At 42.4% G+C, this 24,367-nt stretch overlaps 1 protein-coding gene across 1 annotated transcript in view; it reads right to left on the bottom strand.

Moving 5' to 3' along the window:
• Positions 1-24,367, bottom strand: part of CWC27 (CWC27 spliceosome associated cyclophilin) — a 365,379-nt gene that overhangs the window by 92,754 nt on the left and 248,258 nt on the right. Inside the window, exon 13 of the mRNA XM_030193180.1 lies at positions 19,241-19,344. Within this exon, the coding sequence (XP_030049040.1) occupies positions 19,241-19,344 (104 nt within the window). The remainder of the gene's footprint in view (positions 1-19,240; positions 19,345-24,367) is intronic.

Here is a 24,367-nt window from a genome sequence, read left to right as displayed (position 1 = left end):
TATTGATGTTGCCGGGCCCGTCGGCATCTTGGGCCCCGCCTTCGTTGAGTGCGGTCGGCTGTGCGGCCAAGCGCTATCTCCAGTGTGGACCGTTGCGGCTGGGCCGTTGGGCTGTTTGGAACTGCATCTCCTGGCTGCTGCAGGCATCATCTGAGGAGCTGGAGTGGATGGCTGACGAGCTGCTTTCGGCGCTTTCTGCAGCCTGCTGTTTCAACTCTCATCACATCCTGCCCCACACGGTCCTGCTCGTGGCATGCTGCTTCTTTTTCCTGGTCGAGCTGTGATATCTCATCTGCACTCTTTTGGATTGCCTTGCTGGAAGCTGTTGTAGTCGTTTCAGCGCCTGGACTCCACCTTTGACTGGCCGGTCTTGGATAGCCTACTTCTTTATCACCTCATCTTCCTTTCCACTTTTCTTCATCCCTCTTCCGTCTATTCTTCTTTTGAGATTTGTAATTCTCCCAATGTAATTTGGCCTACTTTGCACATTGTAAGCCACTTTGAGTCTGCACGACTGTGGAAAAAAGTGGGGTATAAATGTTCAAAAATAAATAAGTAAATAAATAAATAAATAAATAATAAAATGAAAAAGAAAAGGTAAGAATAGTACCATTTTTGTTTTTCACTTCAATAATGACATCCATCTACAGATCAGAAGCACTGCTATGTGCACCAGGATGACACCAAAATATGTCAACTTTTTCATGTCACAAATTGAACAGACAATTTTGAATATATCTCAGACTAAACCTTTTGAAAATTAACAGTACTGTGATTTGGAATGAGGAGGAAGAGAGGTTCAAGCAATTTTTAAAATTCTTTTAATCCATCCTATTCTTCAATCAGATTGAAAATTAGCTACTCTATGAATAAAGTTAACTTTCTAGACACTACAGTTACTATCAACAATGGCTATATACAAACATCTATATATAGGAAATCAACTGACTGATGCAGCTGCCTCCATAATTCCAGCTTCCACCTGTAGGTACTTCTATATCAGATAATCACACAAAAGCAATTATTCTGGACTCGTTTGCTCAGGGATATGACAGTACCTAATTGGCCCTTAGACTCTTGACTAGCTAGCTGTACCAATGAAAGGAACAATGACAGAGATGGAATAAATTATTGTTTATTATAAATATAAAAATTTATATGTGGCAAATTGTAAAAATAAACTAGTAGTACCAAAAATATATATTATCAACAAGCTCTCTCTCTCTCTCTATATATATACAGTGGGGGAAATAAGTATTTGATCCCTTGCTGATTTTGTAAGTTTGCCCACTGACAAAGACATGAGCAGCCCATAATTGAAGGGTAGGTTATTGGTAACAGTAAGAGATAGCACATCACAAATTAAATCCGGAAAATCACATTGTGGAAAGTATATGAATTTATTTGCATTCTGCAGAGGGAAATAAGTATTTGATCCCCCACCAACCAGTAAGAGATCTGGCCCCTACAGACCAGGTAGATGCTCCAAATCAACTCGTTACCTGCATGACAGACAGCTGTCGGCAATGGTCACCTGTATGAAAGACACCTGTCCACAGACTCAGTGAATCAGTCAGACTCTAACCTCTACAAAATGGCCAAGAGCAAGGAGCTGTCTAAGGATGTCAGGGACAAGATCATACACCTGCACAAGGCTGGAATGGGCTACAAAACCATCAGTAAGACGCTGGGCGAGAAGGAGACAACTGTTGGTGCCATAGTAAGAAAATGGAAGAAGTACAAAATGACTGTCAATCGACAAAGATCTGGGGCTCCACGCAAAATCTCACCTCGTGGGGTATCCTTGATCATGAGGAAGGTTAGAAATCAGCCTACAACTACAAGGGGGGAACTTGTCAATGATCTCAAGGCAGCTGGGACCAGTGTCACCACGAAAACCATTGGTAACACATTACGACATAACGGATTGCAATCCTGCAGTGCCCGCAAGGTCCCCCTGCTCCGGAAGGCACATGTGACGGCCCGTCTGAAGTTTGCCAGTGAACACCTGGATGATGCCGAGAGTGATTGGGAGAAGGTGCTGTGGTCAGATGAGACAAAAATTGAGCTCTTTGGCATGAACTCAACTCGCCGTGTTTGGAGGAAGAGAAATGCTGCCTATGACCCAAAGAACACCGTCCCCACTGTCAAGCATGGAGGTGGAAATGTTATGTTTTGGGGGTGTTTCTCTGCTAAGGGCACAGGACTACTTCACCGCATCAATGGGAGAATGGATGGGGCCATGTACCGTACAATTCTGAGTGACAACCTCCTTCCCTCCGCCAGGGCCTTAAAAATGGGTCGTGGCTGGGTCTTCCAGCACGACAATGACCCAAAACATACAGCCAAGGCAACAAAGGAGTGGCTCAGGAAGAAGCACATTAGGGTCATGGAGTGGCCTAGCCAGTCACCAGACCTTAATCCCATTGAAAACTTATGGAGGGAGCTGAAGCTGCGAGTTGCCAAGCGACAGCCCAGAACTCTTAATGATTTAGAGATGATCTGCAAAGAGGAGTGGACCAAATTTCATCCTGACATGTGTGCAAACCTCATCATCAACTACAGAAGACGTCTGACCGCTGTGCTTGCCAACAAGGGTTTTGCCACCAAGTATTAGGTCTTGTTTGCCAGAGGGATTAAATACTTATTTCCCTCTGCAGAATGCAAATAAATTCATATACTTTCCACAATGTGATTTTCCGGATTTAATTTGTGATGTGCTATCTCTCACTGTTACCAATAACCTACCCTTCAATTATGGGCTGCTCATGTCTTTGTCAGTGGGCAAACTTACAAAATCAGCAAGGGATCAAATACTTATTTCCCCCACTGTATACATATATACACACACAAAGATATATGATTAGCCAAATAACTCTGTATGAATAAGAAATAATACAACTAATCACACCACTAATACCCTAAAGATTATTATGAGAACTGACACAACTAATAATGCCTTGTGCAAAATACACTTAGCAGCTAGTAATTCACTGACCACAAGTACTGAAAAACCAGTCTGTCACAGATAAAACAGTGGACTAACTATTCCGACTGTAGGTAATAAATCCTATTCTCACCTCACTGTCTTTATTGCAGACTTCCAATGGTAAAGAATCGGATTCCTCCATTGAGACTCAAGCTGAAGCCCCAGAGAGTCTCTCAGTCCAGGAATAAAATCCAAGGTTTGTACTCTGATACTGATAGCATAGCCTTTCGGGTGAGACCTAGTATTGTAGCTTAGCTGACCTTGCCAGTTCACTGGAGTGTTTAGAAAATCAGTCTCTTGCTCCTCTCAGAGTCATCTATCCACCAACAAGTCTTCTGTTCTTCTCATTTCTCTTCTCTCTTCAGTCCAACATTGGCATCTTTTTGGGTCAGATTATACCTATAGACCAATCACAAATGGTGTAATTTTGTACAGCAGAATTCATAGTTGAAGTGAGGCCTTGTTAGCAAAGAAACTCCCTCTTAATTCTCATTACAAACCTGGAGCCATGGTCTGTAAAGTAAGCTCATCCGCTCTTCCCAGGAGATAACTGGAGGCTAGTTTGTAGTAAACAACGTGTCCTTGGATGAAGTCATCATGGTATGCTCAGCAGTAATTTTTCCTTTGTGAAAAGCTGGTTCCTGATGGTTTCAGATGTATTCAGGGCACAGGCTGTTGAATCCACATTGGTTATAAAAGAATGATTCAGGCTTGTATAGGTCCCAGACCAGCAAAGGTGAGATAGCAGGAAAATACCCCTACAACCCTTCAAATAAAAAAGTCCAATATATACACTGCCAAGCCACATGGTACCATCTTATATGCTCTTACCCGAGAGAGAGTGAAAGAAAATGAACACCTCAAAATCCAGACTGAATCCTTCAAACAGAATGCCTACATCCCCAACATAATTTCCAGGAATACTGCCTCTTCACTTAAAACTCCCAGGGAAACCCACTGCAGTACAAAGAAAAGGAAATCTCAGCCCTACTTGAAGTGATATACAATCCAGAGCTGGAAAAACTGAGAAAAATCACAAAAGATCTATAGCCACAACTCCAGGAGGATGGATTACTGAAAAGAGATATTTCCAGCTTGACCAATTCTGGCCTTTCAACAACCACCAAATTGAATGCAAAACTACCAAGAGAAGTCCAAAAAGAACCACACAGGTTCATGTAATATATCAAGTTGCAAATTATGCTAACACATTTATTTATTAGGATTTATTAACTGCCTTTATGAAAAGATTCACCCAAGGCAGTGTACAGCTTGACATAAAACGTTCAATTTTGTTAACAGCATAACAATAGTGAAATGATCAAACAAATACCATCATTGTATTAAATTTACAGATTTCAATCAGAATCCTAGAAATGGGAGTAACATGATCATAAACATATACATTATTATTAATTTTTTATTATTACTGAAATTTCAAAATTTTTTATAAACAAAAATGTATAGAAAATCCACCATACTACACAAGTAAAATCGAATCTTTTTAAACCAAAGTAAGTGCCTTAGTCCATGTTGAGGGACATGTGAGCTACAAATAATAAAGAGATCAAAAGAAGGTAAACCATTAGAAGAGTACTACATCAAACTAGGTTTCCAAAACTATCTAAGGAGTACATCATAAAATGAAGGACAAAACCCCAAAACTGCCTAAAAAGATAATAAACCGAGATTACTACTTTCTATCTCCTGGAAAACTATCCAATTGTGTTGAGTCAAAAAAGACAATCTTTCCCTTGAAGCTGAGCAAACACTTACAGGGGTATTAACAAAAAAAAAAAAAAAAAAGCAGCCTCCATAGGGAACACACGTGATTTTTAACCAAAAAATTGTTTCCTCCTCAGCTGGGTTGAACAAGCCACATTAGGAAAGATTTGAATCCTTTGACCGTAATGTAGCATTTTTTTTATTCCTAAAATAAGTTTTTAGAATTGTATGTTAAGAAGGCCTTGAATCAAATAGACTGAAAATTCTACAGGACACGAAACACATCTTGGAATCCCTATGGATTGAAATTCCATGTGTAAAGCAGAAAAGGATAGTGATAGGAGTGTACTACTATCCACCTAGCCAGGATGAAGAGAAAGATGTAGAATTTCTGAGACAAGAGGACATCTCTGTGGGTGTGACATTATTTTATTCTATGCTTGGTAACTTAGGGCCCCTTTTAATAATCCGGATAAGGCTCTATGCACGCCCAACATGCGTCAAAATGGACTTACCGCCCTGCTATCGCGTGCCTCTTGCGGTAATTTCATTTTTGGCACGTGTCTGCTATGCGTGTCTGAAAAATATTTATTTTCTGACGCACGTAGCAGACGCGCTCCAAGTAGCACCTGACACATGTAGGTCCTTACCACCCAAATTCTTTACTGCTAGGTCTATGGCTGGCGGTAAGGTCAGAGACCCAAAATGGATGCACGGCAATTTTGATTTTGCCGCATGTCCATTTTGAGAAAAAATTAAAAAAGGGAATTCTTTGTAGGTGCGCTGAAAAATAATTTTGCATAGATGATTTATTGGTTGGTATGCATCCCTTCCCAAACCGATTTGAGAAACACTGCTGTAAGGTACTAGTAACCAGTGCAGTTTCTCCAGCCATAGTGTGATGTGGTCATGCCAGCTGTAGTTTTCTATCAATCATGTTGCAGCATTCTGAATTAGCTGGAGCTGGTGCAAACTCTTATGTTTGATCAATTAACAGGGAGATATTATCACAGCATGGAACACTGTTATCGGACTTGTCTTTTCTATATATGGAGAGACTTCTTCGTTGCCACAAATGATAAAAGGTTTTTAAAGGTGTTTGAATTTGCGAGATAAAAGTGATAAGTTTAGCAGTATCCCGAGATCCTTCACCTGTGATTTTAGGGGGAGTTCATACTTCCCAAATGGTATTTTAAGTCAGGTACATGTCCATTTGGGTTAGGAACCCACAGAATCATATCACAGGAACCTACAGTTACTCACATGGGAAAATAATTCAACATAAAGGGATCCTATTCATGTTCTTCCTTAAATGTAGTATATATTACTAGTAAATAAGGCCCGTTTCTGACACAAATGAAACGGGCGCTAGCAAGGTTTTCCTCGGAGTGTGTATGTTTGAGAGAGTGTGTGTGAGAGTTACTGTGTGAGAGAGAGGTAATGTGCGAGTATGTGTGTGTGACAGAGAGAGTGAGTCTGAGTGCCAGTGTGTCTGTGAGAGTGTGTGTGTGTGTGTGTGTGAGAGTGTGTGTGTGAGAGAGTGTGTGTGTGTGTGAGAATGAGAGTGTATGTGTTTGAATGAGAGTGTGTGCGAGTGTGTATCTGAGACACAGTGACTGTGAGAGAGAGTGTGTTTCACACAGATACACTGTGTGTGAGAGAGAGTGTGTGTGAGACAGAGTGTGAGAGAGTATGTGTGTGATAACACAGACTCTGTGAGACCGACCGAGTGTGTGAGACCGAGAGTGTGTGAGTGACTGTGTGACACACAGAGAGTGAATGTGATACAGTGTGAGACATAGTGTGAGAGACTGTGTGAGAGTGAGAGAGAGAAAGACAGTGACTGTGAGAGAGTGTGTGTGTGTGACAGAGATACCTCCCCCTCCCTCTGTGGTCTCAGGACACCCTCCCCCTCTGGTCTGAGGACCCCTCCCCCCTCTAGTCTTAGGATCCCCTCCCCCCCTCTCAGGTCTGAGGACCCCTCCCCCCCGCTGCGTTCCCCCCCCTCCCCTGTTGTCTCAGGACCACCTGCCTCTCCCCACCTCTGCGTGGTTGGCAGCACCGTGTGAGTGTGTGTGTGACAGAGAGTGAGACTGGGTGCAAGTGTGTCTGTGAGAGAGTGTGTGTGATTGTCCTCTCTCCCTTGCCCCCCTCCAGCCACCCAGCGATTCTCCTCTCTCCCCTGCCCCCCCCTCCAGCCACCCAGCGATTGTCCTGTGTCCCCTGCCCCCCTCCAGTCACCCTGCGATTCTCCTGTCCCCTGCCCCCCCCTCCAGCGATTGTACTGTGTCCCTAGATTAGCTCCGTCGAAGCGGCGGCGTTATTGAAAGCCCTGGCCGTCCACGGAGTCAGCTTCAGAATGCTGGAGGTGAGGTGAGTTCATTCCCTCAATCCTGCCTTCTGATTACCCGCCCTCGACGTCATCACATTTTGACGCGAGGGCGGGGCAGAGAGAGATGTGACGGACTTACGAATGTTACGAACCCTTCACTGAAGCCACGGAGTCAGCTTCAGAACGTTGGAGGTGCTTTTTATTATAGTAGATTTCTTGCAGAAAATGTGAACAAGGCATTATACTGGAGAGATGGGCCAGATACTAAATATAGGAATCACCTTGGTCACCACATCAAATACCAGAAAGTGACACCTCTCTGGGACAGCACTATGCAGGACCAGAGTACTGCATTTTATGGTCAGAATACTGAGAGGACATTTCAAACCAATCCAGGAATCTAAAACTTTCAAGTTAAGATGATAAAATATTTTGGCACTAATGTAAGAGAGATCTTGGTTTCCTATCACAATATAAATCATACAACTATAATGGTTTTGTCACCTTCTGATTACCCATCCATGTCTCTTTGTTTCTCATGCCCCCACCCCTATCTTTCCCTTTGAAAGTGTCACTGATGTTTCACTTATTTATTCTGAATTTGTCCTCATCTGCTCACAGGGGGGCAATTCTGTTACAGAATACTAGCATGAGTCATTGCTGGTATGCCTAACATTTAAGCAACTGCAACAGAGTAGGCCAAGTACAGGCACATAAAAGTGGCAGGGATGAACGTATCTTACAGTATTCTGTAAGTTCCACCTGTAAAAAAGAACACTGCCCATGCTTCTACCCCTGTGTACGTCCCCTTGCAAATACACAATGAAGTTAAGTAGGTATTTGTAGAATGCTGCCTAGGCACACATATACACATAAATGCTAGCATTCTAGACAGTTACATGTGCAAAGTGTCTGTAAGTGTGGGCACCTAGATTATAGAATTCCCCTTATATTGTCCTGACCTTATGAAGAAGGCTCTAGCCTTCAAAAGCTAGTCAAAAATGTATTAAGTTAGTTCAATATATTATTTTCTTTTCTATTTTTTGTTCTATTTCTATTTATTACCTTTAACATTGGCTAACATGGCAAACCAGACTACTTTATTTAAATTATAGTTTAAGGCTGATTTACAAGGAAAACTAAATATATCTTTCAGGAGATACTAGAGATTGTAGAGCACTAATTCTGTTTTAGGTGCGATGCATACTACATAAGCATATGGTGGTAAAGTACAAACTCTCTGCAGGGAAAATATTTAACTAAAACACACAGTACAAATCTGTAAATCTCAAAGTAAGCGAGCCAAAACAAACAAGAAAGGATAAGCACCAGAACTAAAAAAAAAAAAAGAATGGTATTTGAATCAAGGTTGAATTGATTAATACATCAATCAATCAATTTGCCGATTTTGTATATCAGCCTTCATGCAGCATGTCAAGGGCACTTTTCAAAGAAATTAAAATAAATGTTAGCACAGGAGGAAAATACTACAAAGCCCAACTTAATTGTCTGCCAAATTGCTCTCATCATTTTCAAGTACTGTCTGCTTCTAGTTCTTAACCTGCCAAGATCTAAATTTGGGAAACAGCCTTTAAAGTAACAGTACAATGTTGTGACCTATGCAAGAAAATGGCACAGTATCTAATATGTTTATCAATTAATCTTATATGAATAGTGAAGTTTGTTCAAGAAAATGTTTACACTTTTTCTACTTTGCCTGTTTTCTCCCTGGAATATCATGATCACCCCATCTTATCTGTCTTGTATATCACTTATTTTATTTTTTAGGTCTGGTCTTCAGTACCAAAGCACTACTACAACCTCTAGAAAATTTCAAGTTGGCTTATTCTTGATAGCATTAGTAGGTAAGGCTAAAACATTGCCAATAAGATTGCTTAAATATGTTTTGGCTGCTATGTGAAAGATGAATTCAACAGATCCAGGTGCAAACATGAATAAAGTCCAGTATAGCATAATAAAATAATGTTTATGAGGCAAACAGTGGAAACATGGAATACAGTTTTGTCTAACAAATGTGAGGTATTGCTTGTGTCGAGGTAAATTTGGCACACTGCTGTAATAAAAAACACTGCGTAGCAGCATAGCAAATAACAGCAAGAGAGACTAACCAGCCTAGTCAGTATTCCTAGTTATTCTTGTCTATAGAAATGTCAACCCAAATGTCAGTCACCAAGAGTGACTATTTATAAGATCTCTCTCCATCTTGTACTGTCTTTATTTGACTTCACCTTCACTCCATCTTTCCAACGTCTAGCTAAAAAAACACTGCAATAATCAGAATAGTTGGCAATAAAAACTCCAGCCTTCTAAATCTCCATGTAGCCTGCCAGACAGACTCAGCTACAGAAGTAACTGTGTTTCCATTACAGAGAAGGGTGACCAAGATGATAAAGGGGAAGGAACTAAAGGAAAGGCTACAGAGGCTAGAGCTCTTTGGCTTGTAGAAGAAGAGGCTTAGAGGAGAAATGATAAAGGTCTAAAAATGAGTCAATCACTTGTTTACTCTTTCAAAAAGTAGAAAGACTAAGGGGCACACGCAATGATATTACTGAGGGGTCCTTTTACGAAGATGCAGAAAAAGGAGGTCCTGCGCTGGTGTCTGCGAGTGTTTTTAACGCATGTTGAGGCCCCCTTTTACCACAGAGGGTAAAAGGCAGGTCTTTTTTTTTTTTTTTAAAGAAATGACCGTGCAGCAAGTGAAGCAGTTGCCGCGCAGCCATTTTGGGGGGAATACGTACCGCCACTCATTGAGGTGGCAGTAAGGGTTCCTGCACTAAGCCGGCAGTAATCGGGCAGTGCTGGGTATACATCGGCACTACAAAAATATAAATATTTTTGCAGCGTCGGAAATGGTACGTGCTGGGGGAGGGAACTACCACCAAGTTGCTGTGGTAGCCCGGTGGTACTTCCTTTTTAACGAGTGGTAAGCCCACGTTGGGCTTACTGTTGATCTGTAAAAGGGCCCCTAAGTAATTCTTTTAGAACAAATCAGAGATGTGTAAAACTCTGGAGTTCACTGCCAGAGAATATGGTAAAAGCGAAAGTTCCTAAAAGAAAAGTCCATAAATCATTATTAAGGTGGACTTGGGAAAATCTACTGCTCATCTATTTTACTCTTTTGGGATCAGTAGGTACTTATAATCTGGATCAGCCACTGTTCGAAACAGAATGCTGGGTTTGATAGACCTTTGGCCACTCTCAATACGTACTTTTCTATTTGCAGCCTGCCAGACAGATTCAGCTACTAGTATGATTCCAACTTCACAGCCTGAACTAAACAGCTACCAATATCAGTGTAACTTCTAGATCCTTTGTAAAGCCAATCAGACTATTAGGCTTTCTGCCAGTATTTTTGCTAGGATTTCTAGTTATTATAGTATTTGCAGGCTGCTAGTTGATTTTACCATCCCAGCCTGCCAGACAAATATTACCATGTGGTCGTCTGTGTTTCTGCTAGGACTTCCAACATTTCATTTGAATCAGAAGGGATGCTTTACTGTGGCTTAATAACTGTATAAAAGATAGGATGTAAAGAGTAGTGACAAACTAATTTGGGTTTCCTAGTGGAAAGAGGTAACAGAGTTCCTCAGGGATCTGTGCTGGGGACAATAAAATTAGTTCTTACCTGATAATTTTCTTTCCATTAGTCCCAACAGCTCAATCCAGAGACGAGTGGGTTATGTCCCTCTACCAGCAGGTGGAGACATAGAGAACTTCAGAGGTTTGCTATATGTGGACATGTGCATCCATCTTACCTCAGTATTGTTGATACCAAAGCAGAGTTAGAATACAAGTAAATCCAACATGGAAATCCCCTCTTGTCTCTAGAAGGCCAACGTTGGCTCTTTTTCCACTGCTCCTGCGGGAGGTAAATATCTGAAGTGGAAACTGCCATCTGATACTTGCTATTCTTTTTTCAAGGAACCCATAAAATCCAAATTCAACAAAGGGCGGGCCTCTGGAATGATCTGTTGGGACTAATGGAAAGAAATTATCAGGTATGAACTAATTTTACCTTCCATTGCGTCCCACAGATCAATCCAGAGACGAGTGGGATATACCAAAGCAGTCCCCAAGCAGGGTGGGATCTCAAAGGCAAAACCAACTCCGCTGAATAATACTGAAGCTAGACTCCAGACATGGTGGCAGAAGACAAAAGGAACTTCCCTCCAGGAGGGAAGAGAAGCAGGACAAACTAGACACATGAGAAAGAGCCATCATGAGAAAGAGGCTGCCAATATCAGAAAGAAGCCTGGAAGTCGGCGGCAGATAAAAAACTGCTACAGCTCACAAGGAGGAACTTTAAGTAACCAGCAACAAGGTGACTCCTGGCAAGGCCCGAAAGTCCAGAGACGGAGCAAGGCACGCTGACCAAAGACGTAACAAGGCTCGACATCCAGAGAGGGAGCAAGACCTGTCATCCAGAAATGGAACAAGACTTGTTGCCCACAGACATAGTAATGCTCAATGCCCCAAGCCGGCACAAGGACCAACCAGGCTCGACGTACCAGCATGGAGAAAGGCTCCACATCCAGAAATGGAGCAAGGGTTGACAAAGCCCGACGTCCAGAGACAGGGCAAAGTCCGACAGTACTCAACATCCAGGAATGGAGCACGACTCAACAACACTCGACGCCCAGAGTCAGAGCAAGGGTCAGCCAGGCTCGACACCCAGCGCCAAGCAAGGCCAAACCAGGCTCAACCAGGCCCGACAGCCAGAGCCAGGGCAAGGCTCGACCAGGCTCAATGTCTAGAGACTGAAGAAAACTGAACTAGGCTCGAGGCTCGACAAGGCACGATGCTAAGAAACAGAACAAGGTGCGCCGCACCAAGACAGCACAACCTGGATCATTGTGCATAGATGGAGCTGCCCAGAGGCACAGCAGAGATCAACAAAGCGGAGCAAGTCCAGGGTTCCCAAGTCAGAATCCATGTCACTGCACCATACTGGAGCAAGGCCCGAGGAGCAGAGGCGGAGCACATCTCAAGCTGCAGAGGCAGCACAAGTCCCTACTTGCAGAGGCAGAGGAAGGGACGATGCCCCTAGACTGGAGCAGGTTAACCACCCAGAGACAAAGCAAGGCTAAAGGACCAGAGCCTGAGTAAGGGCCGACATCCAGAAATAAAAAAGGGAAGCTTGAGTATCAGAAAAATGGAGAATGATCTGAGACTCATAGACAGGGCAAGGCCACAACAGCCGGAGACGGAGTAACTCAACCAGTAGAGACGGAATAGGCTCCATACAAGGTAAAAAGCAGCGTCCAGACCAGCATAGATGGAGCAGCGCTCGAGAACAGAGATGGAGCAAACTCGACAGAGAGAGGTGGAGCAGGGCTGGATGCACAGAGGCGGAGAAAAGCTTGACGTACCAAAACGGAGCAAGCCTCGGTGTACAGAGACACAGTAAGACTCAGCGTACAGGGACAGAGCAAGATCCTATAGCCTGAGACAGAGCCATCCCTAAAGTTTCTAGATGAAGCCATACTGCCAGCTGTAAAGGAAAGATCGCAAAGGCAAGAGGAAGGAAGACTGCCTGAGAACGAGGTAGACACCAACTTCCCAGAGGTACAGGACGACCTCGCTGGAACGAGGTCCCACCACCAGAAAGAAAAAGAGGAAATGCTAATAGACATAGGCAAAACCACATCGTATGTTAGGCAAAGGCAGCCCAACGCCCACTGACAGGGGAATTTGCCCTGAACTGCAGTTAGAGCAACATGGCCTTGAGACAGCGAAACAAAGATGCCCCATGTCCAAAAAAAAAGGATCTTCCTTGAACTGTAGAGCACAGCTGGCGCTAAACGGCAAAGGGGGGCAGTCCTTGAAGCAGTCCTGTTAAGGGCGAAACATGCATGTCGGGCAGTAACATCAACCCCTGAGCTTGATGTATTTTTCAAAGATGAGTATTGATAATTAAAAAATATAAAAGTGAAGAATAGTGCTAAATAAGTAAAAAAAAAAAAAAGGGTGGATAAAGTGTACCGATGAAGAAAGGTGTGCAGGAACCATTGCCATTCAGTAAATCTTGGTAATGTGCACAACTGAGGACACTAAGAGATAAAAATTATTGAAATGAAGGGTTGGATTTGAGAATTTAAGAACTGAGGGACTGTGGGAGCAAACATAATATTTTAATGCGAGTTGTTTGAAGCTCCACAGTGATTATACAGAGAAGGAAGCCATTGTGATTGTTTCATACAGGAAAATAAAAGGCCATATCACCTACAGACAAGAACACACCAGTGGCCTGGAAGAGAAAGGGACCCCGTCCTCCAGCGTAGAAGCTACCTGAAGTACGGGATTCGCGCTCTGCCCAAAGAAATGGCCACCCAAGGACCAGCAGGAGCACCACCTCAAAGGGAACGAAGCACCCTGAAATGCCTCTCAGCTGCTATTTCAAAACAACCGGCCGCAGTGTTGCCTAGCAAGAAGACAGCCCGGCTGGATAAGTGCAGCTGTGCGAAAAGATTCAAGATGGCCGACGTGAGTGGACCTGTGTTAGCAGAGCTCTGATTGAGTTTGAATCCAAGCCTTCGCGATGCCTAAGCGAAGGGGCAAATTAACCAGCACAGTGACCTCCGGTAGACAAGCCGTCCCGACGATTGGACCTATGGACTCATTCATTCAGAGCCAACAGGAAACGCGGTCTGAGAGTGGCGCGATTGCACCGACCGGAGCAAATGGAAGCCTCGATGCCTGCGCTTGAAACAACCTTAAGCCCAGACCGAAGGACTCCCCCTCCGCAACCACAGCGAACGAGTTCCCCTTTGTTGGTGTCGCTTACGAAGAAGTCGGCGCGACAAGAGGCACAGGAACAGCAGGGGCTCGTTTTGGGAGAATCCACTGAGGTGGATGTTGTAAGCGCTGTGAGTCAGACATCTTTGCCGGTGGGAAATCGCTGGGTCAAGGAAAGTGAGATAAGTAATCCCTTACAACCTACTCTGCCTTTGCAAATATTTTCCTCTATGGAAAAGCCCACTGAAGTGACTCTTGACTCTCTGTGGGCCTTGATAACCTCTTTGGGTAAAGCTTTGTGTCCTCAAATTAACCAATTGGAAATAAAAACTCAAACGATAACTGAAAGTTTGACCAAAGTTACAGAGGACGTTAAATAAATAAATTAGAAAATAATGAATCAAGATCAGAAAGGAAAACAAGTGCAAGAAACTCAAGTTATAATGGTTAAAGATTTAACAAATATGCGTAGAAAAATAGAAGCGCTTGAAAATAATTAGAGAAGTAATAATCTTCGTTTCATTAACTTTTCAAAGATTAAAACAGTTTCCCCAAAAGAAATGTTGTTGAAGTATATGAAGGACATACTTTTAATCCCTGAACAATCTACTCCGCCTTTGCTACAGGTATATTACCTATCAGGAAAGCCAGGAGAAATACATGAGTCTTCAGATTCCTCCTTGGATGTGTCAGCTATATTAGAGTCCTCGGACTCAGAAAAAGTAATTTCCTCAACATTGTTAGCCACTGTAGTTTTGGCACCTGATAAGGGGTGGATGATGAAACTTTTCTTTAAAAATAGAAATAAAGACTTTTTTGGATTGAAAGTAAGGATTTTTCCTGATGTGTCAAAAGAGACCAAAAAAAAGGAGGCGTCAATTTCTTTTGCATAGACCTGGAGTCCAACAGTTGGGTGCTACCTTTTTTCTGCACTATCCATGTAAATGTATAGTTAGATATCAGGCAACTAAATATGTATTCTTTGAACCTACACATCTCACTGAATTCCTAGCTACCAAGAGAATTGGACAAGAGACTCAAAAAGTCCTGAAGGAAGGAAATTTTAGTAGCTACACAGGTTCCATTCACTTTTTCCTTTTTTCTTTTATCTAAGTGATGTAATTTTCTTGTGTTCTCCATATATGTAAGTCTTGAATCACATTTGTGGACTTGTGCAGTGGAATATATAAATAAGGATGCTTAGGATTGGGTATTCATATTTTATTATATTGTTTTCCTATTGTAAAAGATTACTGTATTCAAACTGCTTTTCTAAACAAGCGTTTTTGGCTTGAATTGTAAATTTGAAATTATAAATAAATAATTAAAAAAAAAAAAAAAAAAAAGACAGCCCGGCTGAGGTGGCAAGACGAATATTGCTGCAGGGACCAAACTCACAGCCTACCCTGCATGTGCATAAAAATCCCAGCCAAGCTGAAAAGCAGGAATCAGTCGAAGAAGGAGGCTGCCCAAGCCAGAGCACAAAACCCTTGGCCAGGAGAACCAGAGACAGGAATCAGCCTCAGTCCCATCAAAAATCAGGCCTAGGTAGACTAGCCAGAGGGGATGGCAAATCCCGGAAGGTGGTAAGAGAGAAAAGTCCACCAATGGGGATGGTGAAAAAGAAGGCTCTGATAAGATCCTAGGGAATTAAGAGCCCCAAGAAGTCCCTGTGGTAGCCGCTAGAATCCCCCCAGCAAGCCCACCTCGGTACCACCCCAGGTTCTGCAGGGACCCCAAGGAGCCAGGGCCAGGAGCTTCTAAGATAGTGAGGGCTGACAAGGAAAGCACAAATCAGGACAAGCTCCTGCAGCCCTAGCCATACTCCAGGAGCATGGCATGACAACACATTCTGGAGGGAGTCCCTGAGACCAGTGCTGCAACTTCCAAGAGAATAACAGCAAGAAAGGGGGAGGGGGGGGGGGGGAACAGGGCGGCTGAAAACAAGAGGGGAGAGTCGGCCAAACATGAACGAGGAGAGCCGCGGCTGTCCTCTCGGGGCACGGCAGACTTTTCTTTTTTTTTAAATCAGGAGGCACCACAAATAAAGAGCACGGTTACCAGAGTAAGAGAAGGGACTGCAGAAACCAGAACCCGAAGAAGACGGCACACAAGGAGAGAGGAAAAATTAAAATTAGTCTCCCTCCCGCCGTTAGCCCAGTCAGACAGCCGACTACGCCGCCCCGAGGCAGAACCGAAAGGCTCCTGCACTCGCCTCTCACACACCACCACGGGTAGGGCGCTAAGGAAGGCCGGCAGTAGCATAGTGACAATGTGGGAAGCCTCATGCACTACGTTGAGAACCAAACAAAATGGCGGATAAAGTACGAGAGACACAGAGCCTGCCAAAAGAAACCACCGCTGACGAGACTGCTGAGAAATGTGGAAAGGCCCTCCAAAGCCGAGCAGCAGCGGAACAGACAATCAACCTGCCAGAAAGTGACAGGGAAGACAGCGAATCATGGAGAAAAAGATGCACAAGTAGCAGTATTAGCCAAAAATACCTGACAGTTTTAGTACTCAAAAGGGTTGCAGATATCTGACTTACAGTAACAGCAGATCAACATGGAGGCAGGAGGAAACAGAGCCACAAGACACAGGAAAGGCCTAGGTTTATAAGAAGTCCCCTGAGGGAGAAAATGGGAGGGACCTTGCACCACCATGTGTACCCCAACTGACTGGCAAAGCCATGCCAAGCCCCCAGGTCAACTAAATCTGTGGGAACAGGTTAGGAGCAAACAGTACACCAGAGCTGCACAGGAGATGTCCATCCACCTGCTGAGATAAAGAGAATACTGAGGTAAGATGGATGAACAGGTCCACATATTGCAAACCTCTGAAGTTCCCTCTATCTCCACCTGCTGGTAGAGGGACATAACCTCGTTTCTGGATTCATCTGTGGGACGCAATGGAATGGTGTTTAATATATCTATTAAGGATCTGAAAAAAAAGGTAACAAGCAAATTGATCACATTTGAAGACTGATAAAAAAACATTCAAAGTGCTTAAAATGCAAGCAGACTAAGGAAATGCAGAAGGACCATACCAGACTGGAGAATAAGGCATCTAAGTGGCAAATGAAACACATAAGTGCAAAGTGATACGCATAGGGAAAAACAGTCCAAGTTATAGACACACAATATTGGGTTCTATATTAGGAGTCATCAGCCAAGTAAAAGAATATATATTCAAAACCGAGGTGTGGGAGCCACAAGAGTAAGGGCTCCTGCTCAGGACAGTAGGAGGCCACCGAGTCAATAGAGGATGTGAAAGCGGGTAGGCCTGGACCAAGACAGGGGTTCGGAAAGCCGTATGAAGCCCTGAGAAGCCTGCTGACAACAGCCATGGACGGCTAACCCGCCTAACCCATAACCAGAAGGCAAGGGGGAGGAGTAAAAAGGGAGGGGGGGAAGAGGGGGTGGGGAGAAAACATGAAAAACTTGCTGATGGTAGTTTTTACTCAGTCTACACCAATGTTTGTTGAAAGCATTGAAACATTGTATTTGAAGTTTTATGGATGTAAACACCTGGTTGATCCTTCAATAAAAAATGTTGAAACATAAACCCACCCACAATTAAAACTATTAAAACTAAGAATATATATTCAAATCCTTGGATCAGAAGGTGAAGGTAGTAGTCAAAAAAGCAAATAGAATATTAAGAATTATTTAGACATAATGAGGAATGCAATGAAAATAATCATCACGTCTCTACATAGATCCACAGCATGACTCCACCTTGAGAATTGTGTGTAGTTCTGTTTATTCCATCTTTAAAAAAGACAGAACTGAACAGAATACAGAGAAGGATAACAGTCTGAATGCATGGGGTCTGTTACTTTTGCAGTATCTATTGACACCACACATACAAATCAGGGAATAAAGCCACTGGTGAAGGAGGTAGATACAGAATGTCTGTCAGCCAAAAGGGATCAGGTGGATGGGAGACCATGACGTCCCCCTCCCCCAATAATAAATAGATGCCTCTTCTGAAAGTCTACATGCTGCAGCTGGCCTCTTCCATACTTTGATCCTTGAATTTGCTGCTTGCTACACAGAAAAACAGCAAACTCAAATGGAGGTTTGTTTCTTGAAGTATGACAGTTTAATATTTAGACAAAATTAACTCAGTGGATTATTACTCGGTGAATATTTAATCATAAAGTTCTTTTTAATATGGGCAGATCAAAGTGCCTTTGGATTTCTACTAGTTCTACAATATTTCCCTTTCAATCTATTCTAAATTCTGTCCCTATCCCATTTATGGATATGACTGTCATTAGGTGTGGATTGATCGTTCACTTACATTTACGCCTCATGTTTCTCTCATGATTCAAATTACTTTCTTTGCTTTGAGACAGGTATGGTCACTGAAACCCTTTAGATTCTAGAGCATTGAAAACCTTGCTGCATGCTTTTATGGTAAGTCAAATGGATTATTGTATCCCCCTGCTCTTTGGACTCCGTACTTATTATAGTAGACTCTTACAAGTGTTGGCAAAGTTATTATGTATAATGCTAAGCATATGGATCATGCTACTCCACTATTGAAAGAGCAACATGGTTACCTACTGCTAGCAGAATTAAGTATAACGTTTTGCTGCTTATTCATTGTGCTTATTTTGCAGGTGTTCCATCCTATTTATCTTCATTACTAACCCCCTCCCCCACCACCACAAACTCCTACAGAGACGCTAAAATCTGCAAGTAAAAACTTTCTTTAAATCCCCCTCGTTTACAAAGATATGTCTAGATTCATTTCAAGAGTGAGCTTTTTGTTGTACTGGCCATCTACTTTGGAATGTCCTCCCTCCTTTGTTTGCAACTATAACTGTAGAAAAAAAATTAAGGTGGCCTTGTGCCCCCCCCCCCCCCAACATATTTTTTAAATTTTTGATACCTGATTATTTTCTACATTATGGTTTTTTGGGTATGCAGTATTTCCTCCTTTATGTGGCTTGCTAAATGTGCAATTCTGATGTGATAGTTTTGGAATTCTACGGTGCTATTCATAATTCCATTCCTTTTGTTATTGGTTTGATTTTGGGTTTTGTTGTATTTAGTTTGTATTTGTCTTAATTATTTGTTTTTATTTTCTGTTTTGTTTTAATATTTTGTAAACCACTATGGTGTCCCATGAATAACAGTATAGCAAATGCTCACAAATATTTATTGGGATTTATTAACCACCTTTATGAACAGATTCACCCAAGGTGGTGTACACTAGGTACAGCTTGACATAAGCTTACAATTTTGTTAACAGCTTAACAATAGAAAATTACCACATATAAGCATAAACAGAATCAATGACATAAACTTGGAGATGACAAATCAAAGTAACAGGACTTACATGATATAATCAGAAATATAAACATTTAATATCACTATAAAACCTTCACCCTCCACAATGAACCTATTAATGTAGGAAAAATGTCTTACCATCCTGTGTCATCTTCTGCCTCACTTTCTGAAAGTACTTCTTCTGGGGGTTCTGATATCGCTTGGGTAAGCTTTGACTTAAATTGATCCAAAAGTGCCAGAGTCTAAAATTAAATACATTCATTTATTTTTTTAAATTAGATTTTCCATACTGAGGACAATTTTCAAAGCCATTTTTGTGTTCAAATGGTAATGAATCTAAGAAACAAAAGAGAGGGTTCAAGAGTACACAAACACAAACAGCAAAAGAAAAAAAGCAGAACAGGGCCTTCAAGACTAGAACAATCGAGAGTCCTTTATTTGTAAAGACCCGACACGGGCTGATTTGCTGTAACAACGCCTGCTTCAGGGGTCCAATAATTTAAATGCTCTCAAAGGCAAACACAAAGAAGGAAGATAAACTCCCTTAAATAGCTCTAACAGACTTAAGTACTGCTGGGAATGCCTCATTGTATTCTAGGTTGCTAGTACTAACACTTTGGCAATTGTCGATTTGTTTATGAGGTCTTTTTGACCTGGCAGTTTTTATATTTGGATTCGTCCTCATTTTTATATAAGTAACTAAATAAGAAGGTTTGACTCTATAGATACGCTATAGTGTTTTTATATCATCTACTTAAATCTCTTAGAGCTGTTTAAGTGAGTTTATCTTCCTTCTTTGTGTTTGCATTCGAGAGCATTTAAATCATTGGACCTCTGAAGCAACCACTGTTACGCCGAAACATGGTCCATGTTGGGTCTTTACGAATAAACGACTCGATCGTTACAGTCTTGAAGGCCCTGTTGCACTTTTTTTCTTTTGCTATTAATCTAGGAAAACTGATTCTCTACAAACAGCTTAACTTTAATAAATAGGCTTAGGGCAGTTGACAAAAGTAAAAAATGCATGCAATCTTCTATTGTGTTTTAATCTGGAATACAATGAGGCATTCCCAGCAGCACTTAAGTCAGTGGAGAAAAAAAGTGGTAGGGATAAATTTTCAGTCGATGCAACCACCACATGTGCCTGCACCGTTGCTTAATGTATTCAGCCTCGTTATCCATATATTTAGCAACACTGAATATACGTATTCAGTGGTGACTGCAACAGCACTGTTGTTTAGTTTAGGCCTGCTATTCAGCAAAACCAATCTAAAAGGGTAACGTATCTGTTTAGTGGTTGAATATCACTTCTAAATGGATACTCTCCAGCACTAACTGTGCCCCAATGCTATTTTGATAATTTCTGAATATACTGGATAGACAAGTTGGGTTTTCGTTACAGCCAACAAACAGAACTCGCTTTCAACAGCAGGTTGTCTGGTCTCAGTGGCGTAGCAAGGAGGGCTGCCACCCGGGGCGGTTCGCCGTTGCACCCCCCCCCCCCGGGTGCAGCACGATGACACCCCCCCCGACCCAGTGCCTACCCTCCTCAGCTCCCTCCAACCAGCTGAGCACCCTACCTTTAAAGACATTTCGGAAGCCGTGGAGAGGCGAGGCGCAGCGCTTTGCGCCTGCAAGTAAAAGAAGTGAGGATCATCATCGGGCCTTCCCTCACGCTGTCTGTCCCGCCCTTGCGGAAATAGGAAGTGTGTCAGCGAAGGGCGGGACAGACAGCGTGAGGGAAGGCCCGATGACGATCCTCGCTTCTTTTACTTGCAGGCGCGAGGTGCTGCGCCTCGCCTCTCCACGGCTTCCGAAATTTCTTTAAAGGTAGGGTGCTCAGCTAGTTGGAGGGAGCTGAGGAGGGTAGGCACTGGGTCAGGGGGGGGAGGGTGTCATCGTGCTGCACCTGTGGGGGGGGGGGCGCTGGCAGGGAGCACCCCCCCCAAGCTGACACCCAGGGCGGACCGCCCCTCCTGCCCCCCCCCCTTGCTACTCCGTCTGTTCTGCCCCCACTGCATGGAGCAGCTTATGCTATATGCGTGTGATAGATTATATGTTTATACATTTATTAAGATTATATATATATATATCAGATGCCGGCATTTCTGCGGTCCTCTGTGATTAACCCATATGAACACCATTTTTGCTCTCAATGCCTTTTGGAGCTTTGTAGTTACTGCACGCCTCAGGACATGCTGGGAGGAGCAGAATTCCCTTCAATTGCTCTCTTGAGGAGAGAGATGAAAGCTGTGCCTAGGTTATAGATCCGCTCCAGACTATCCCAAACACTTTTTCATATCGCAATTTCACAAGGTATTCCCACAATGCACTACTTCATATATCATTTTATATCAAACGGGGATCTTCAGAATTCCAAGTACTTCCACCATCCGGGGACTAAGCCTCAGTAGTTTTAGTGGTGTTGCTTACATCGTCATCGATCAACCCGTGATTTTCTATTTTTCTACAAAAATTTTTTTTGTTTCTTTTCACATTTTCATTATAACTTCTCATAACTAACTCCAATATGCTTCTGAAATCCATACTTCATTATAATTTATATACTAAAACTTAGCTTTTCAATGTGTTACAGCAGCACTTTTCCTCCCAGTTCAAACCTCCGCCGACATGGCCAGGTTTCGAAAATCTTCTTCAGGGAAGAGGCATGCTGAGAAGAAAAATACAATATCATATAAAACAGTTGTCCATCAGAGCATATCGTTATCTAAACCAAAAAAAGTTTGGAATCCTACCATTACTGTGTATGTTCCTACATACAAAGAGAAAAATGGCTGTGGCATCTTCAACAGCCGCTCTATTTTAAATAGGCCACAGCTGATTGTAAAACTCACATCCTGATGTGGTAGTTGCAAGGAGAGAGTGGCCCAATCAGATCAACGACCACCAGTCCACTTCTAAATTCAATCCTTGAGTTTGCAGCGTATGTAGCTGAAAAATCCACCTCTGTTCTTTATAGTTTAACAAAGATCCAGCGTTACCACCCTCCCACCCCAACTGAATGTGATCCAAAATACGCCATTGAATATCATCTACACAATGGTTCATATCCAACCAATGTTGAACTATAGGAGCTGATAGTACCCTGTTCTTAATGTGGGACTTGTGTTCAGTAAGCCTAATTTTAATCGGACGACACGAGCGCCCTATGTACATCTTTTGGCACGGACACAAGATAACATATACAACATTGCATGAATTGCAATTTGTTCGTGAACGTGCCAATATAGAGTGAGAGGATCCAGGAGATGTCCATGTCATACCCTCAATAGTATGTTTACACCATTGGAAAGACTCACACTTAAAGTGTCCCAGTAGTTCAGGGGATTCCATAACATAGTCCAATCTTTTATATGACAACATCTCCCCTATAGTTTTACCTCTCTTAAACGCACAGATAGGGTGCTCAACAAAGCAAACATACTATTGAGGGTATGACATGGACACCTTCTGGATCCTCTCGCTCTATATATTGGCACGTTCACGAACAAATTGCAATTCATGCAATGTTGTATATGTTATCTTGTGTCCGTGCCAAAAGATGTACATAGGGCGCTCGTGTCGTCCGATTAAAATTAGGCTTACTGAACACAAGTCCCACATTAAGAACAGGGTACTATCAGCTCCTGTAGTTCAACATTGGTTGGATATGAACCATTGTGTAGATGATATTCAATGGCGTATTTTGGATCACATTCAGTTGGGATGGGAGGGTGGTAACGCTGGATCTTTGTTAAACTATAAAGAACAGAGGTGGATTTTTCAGCTACATATGCTGCAACCTCAAGGATTGAATTTAGAAGTGGACTGGTGGTCGTTGATCTGATTGGTAGCTGCAAGGAGAGCGCGGCCCAATCAGGATGTGAGTTTTACAATCAGCTGTGGCCTATTTAAAATAGAGCGGCTGTTGAAGATGCCACAGCCATTTTTCTCTTTGTATGTAGGAACATACACAGTAATGGTAGGATCCCAAACTTTTTTTGGTTTAGATAACGATATGCTCTGATGGACAACTGTTTTATATGATATTGTATTTTTCTTCTCAGCATGCCTCTTCCCTGAAGAAGATTTTCGAAACCTGGCCATGTCGGCGGAGGTTTGAACTGGGAGGAAAAGTACTGCTGTAACACATTGAAAAGCAACGTTTATTATATAAATTATAATGAAGAATGGATTTCAGAAGCATATTGGAGTTACAGTTATGAGAAGTTATAATGAAAATGTGAAAAGAAACAAAAATTTTTTTGGAGAAAAATAGAAAATCACGGGTTGATCGATGACGATGTAAGCAACACCACTAAAATTACTGAGGCTTAGTCCCCGGATGGTGGAAGTACTTGAAATTCTGAAGATCCCCGTTTGATATAAAATGATATATGAAGTAGTGCATTGTGGGAATACCTTGTGAAATTGTGATATGAAAGAGTGTTTGGGATAGCCTGTAGCGTATATATTATATTGAATCCCCAAACTAGAAAAATATAGGTCTATTCAAATAGGTTATAGATCCAGCATATTGACAGACCTGAACCTTTCCATGCTAAGGCAGTAAATTACTGCTTGTTTTTACCTCTCTGGGTAGCAATTCATAGTGAATTTTTACCTGTGTGGCTGCTGTGTGGTTATCACTGTGTGGCTGTGCGGTTACCTGTGCTGTGGTACCGTTAGTGCTGTGTTTCAGTATTTCAATCACTGACAGTTTTCCCTTCTGGAGAGGGGCTGATCACAGACTCAGTTTGTATGTACAGAATCCTAATCTGTCTCAACGCAACTGTAAGTGATTGAGTTGTTTATCTTGTCATCAAAGCGATCAAAGATGAGAGTCAATTCTTGGCAACAAACAGCTCCAGGTTAAGTCTCTGGATATACAGAACCAAAGTTAATGCCTTGCAGAGGTGAAAAGACTGCCAGATTTTATTTTCAAATTTACTTGATAATTTCCATTGATAGTAAGCATGTACAAAAATCAGGAGCAAAGTCTTCAGAAACTTTGTATTCATGAATAATTTTCAAAAGCAAAGTATGCACATATTTTCCTTATGAACATTGTGTCCAATGTCTGCGGACTTTGCAAGTAAGTGGAGAGTGTGAACATTGCCCCCATAAAAACACCTGTTCTGTTGTGGGTTAGGAATTTGTTATTGAACAGAAAACAGAGGGTAGGGTTAAATGGCCATTACTCTCAATGGAGGAATGTGAATAGTGGCATGCCACACCCACAGGGACCTGTACTGGGACTGGTAC

Source organism: Microcaecilia unicolor, chromosome 2, assembly GCF_901765095.1.
Source record: "Microcaecilia unicolor chromosome 2, aMicUni1.1, whole genome shotgun sequence".
NCBI classification, from domain to species: domain Eukaryota; kingdom Metazoa; phylum Chordata; class Amphibia; order Gymnophiona; family Siphonopidae; genus Microcaecilia; species Microcaecilia unicolor.
Note: the sequence above shows the minus strand (reverse complement) of the source record. Positions and strands in the feature narration are given on the sequence as shown.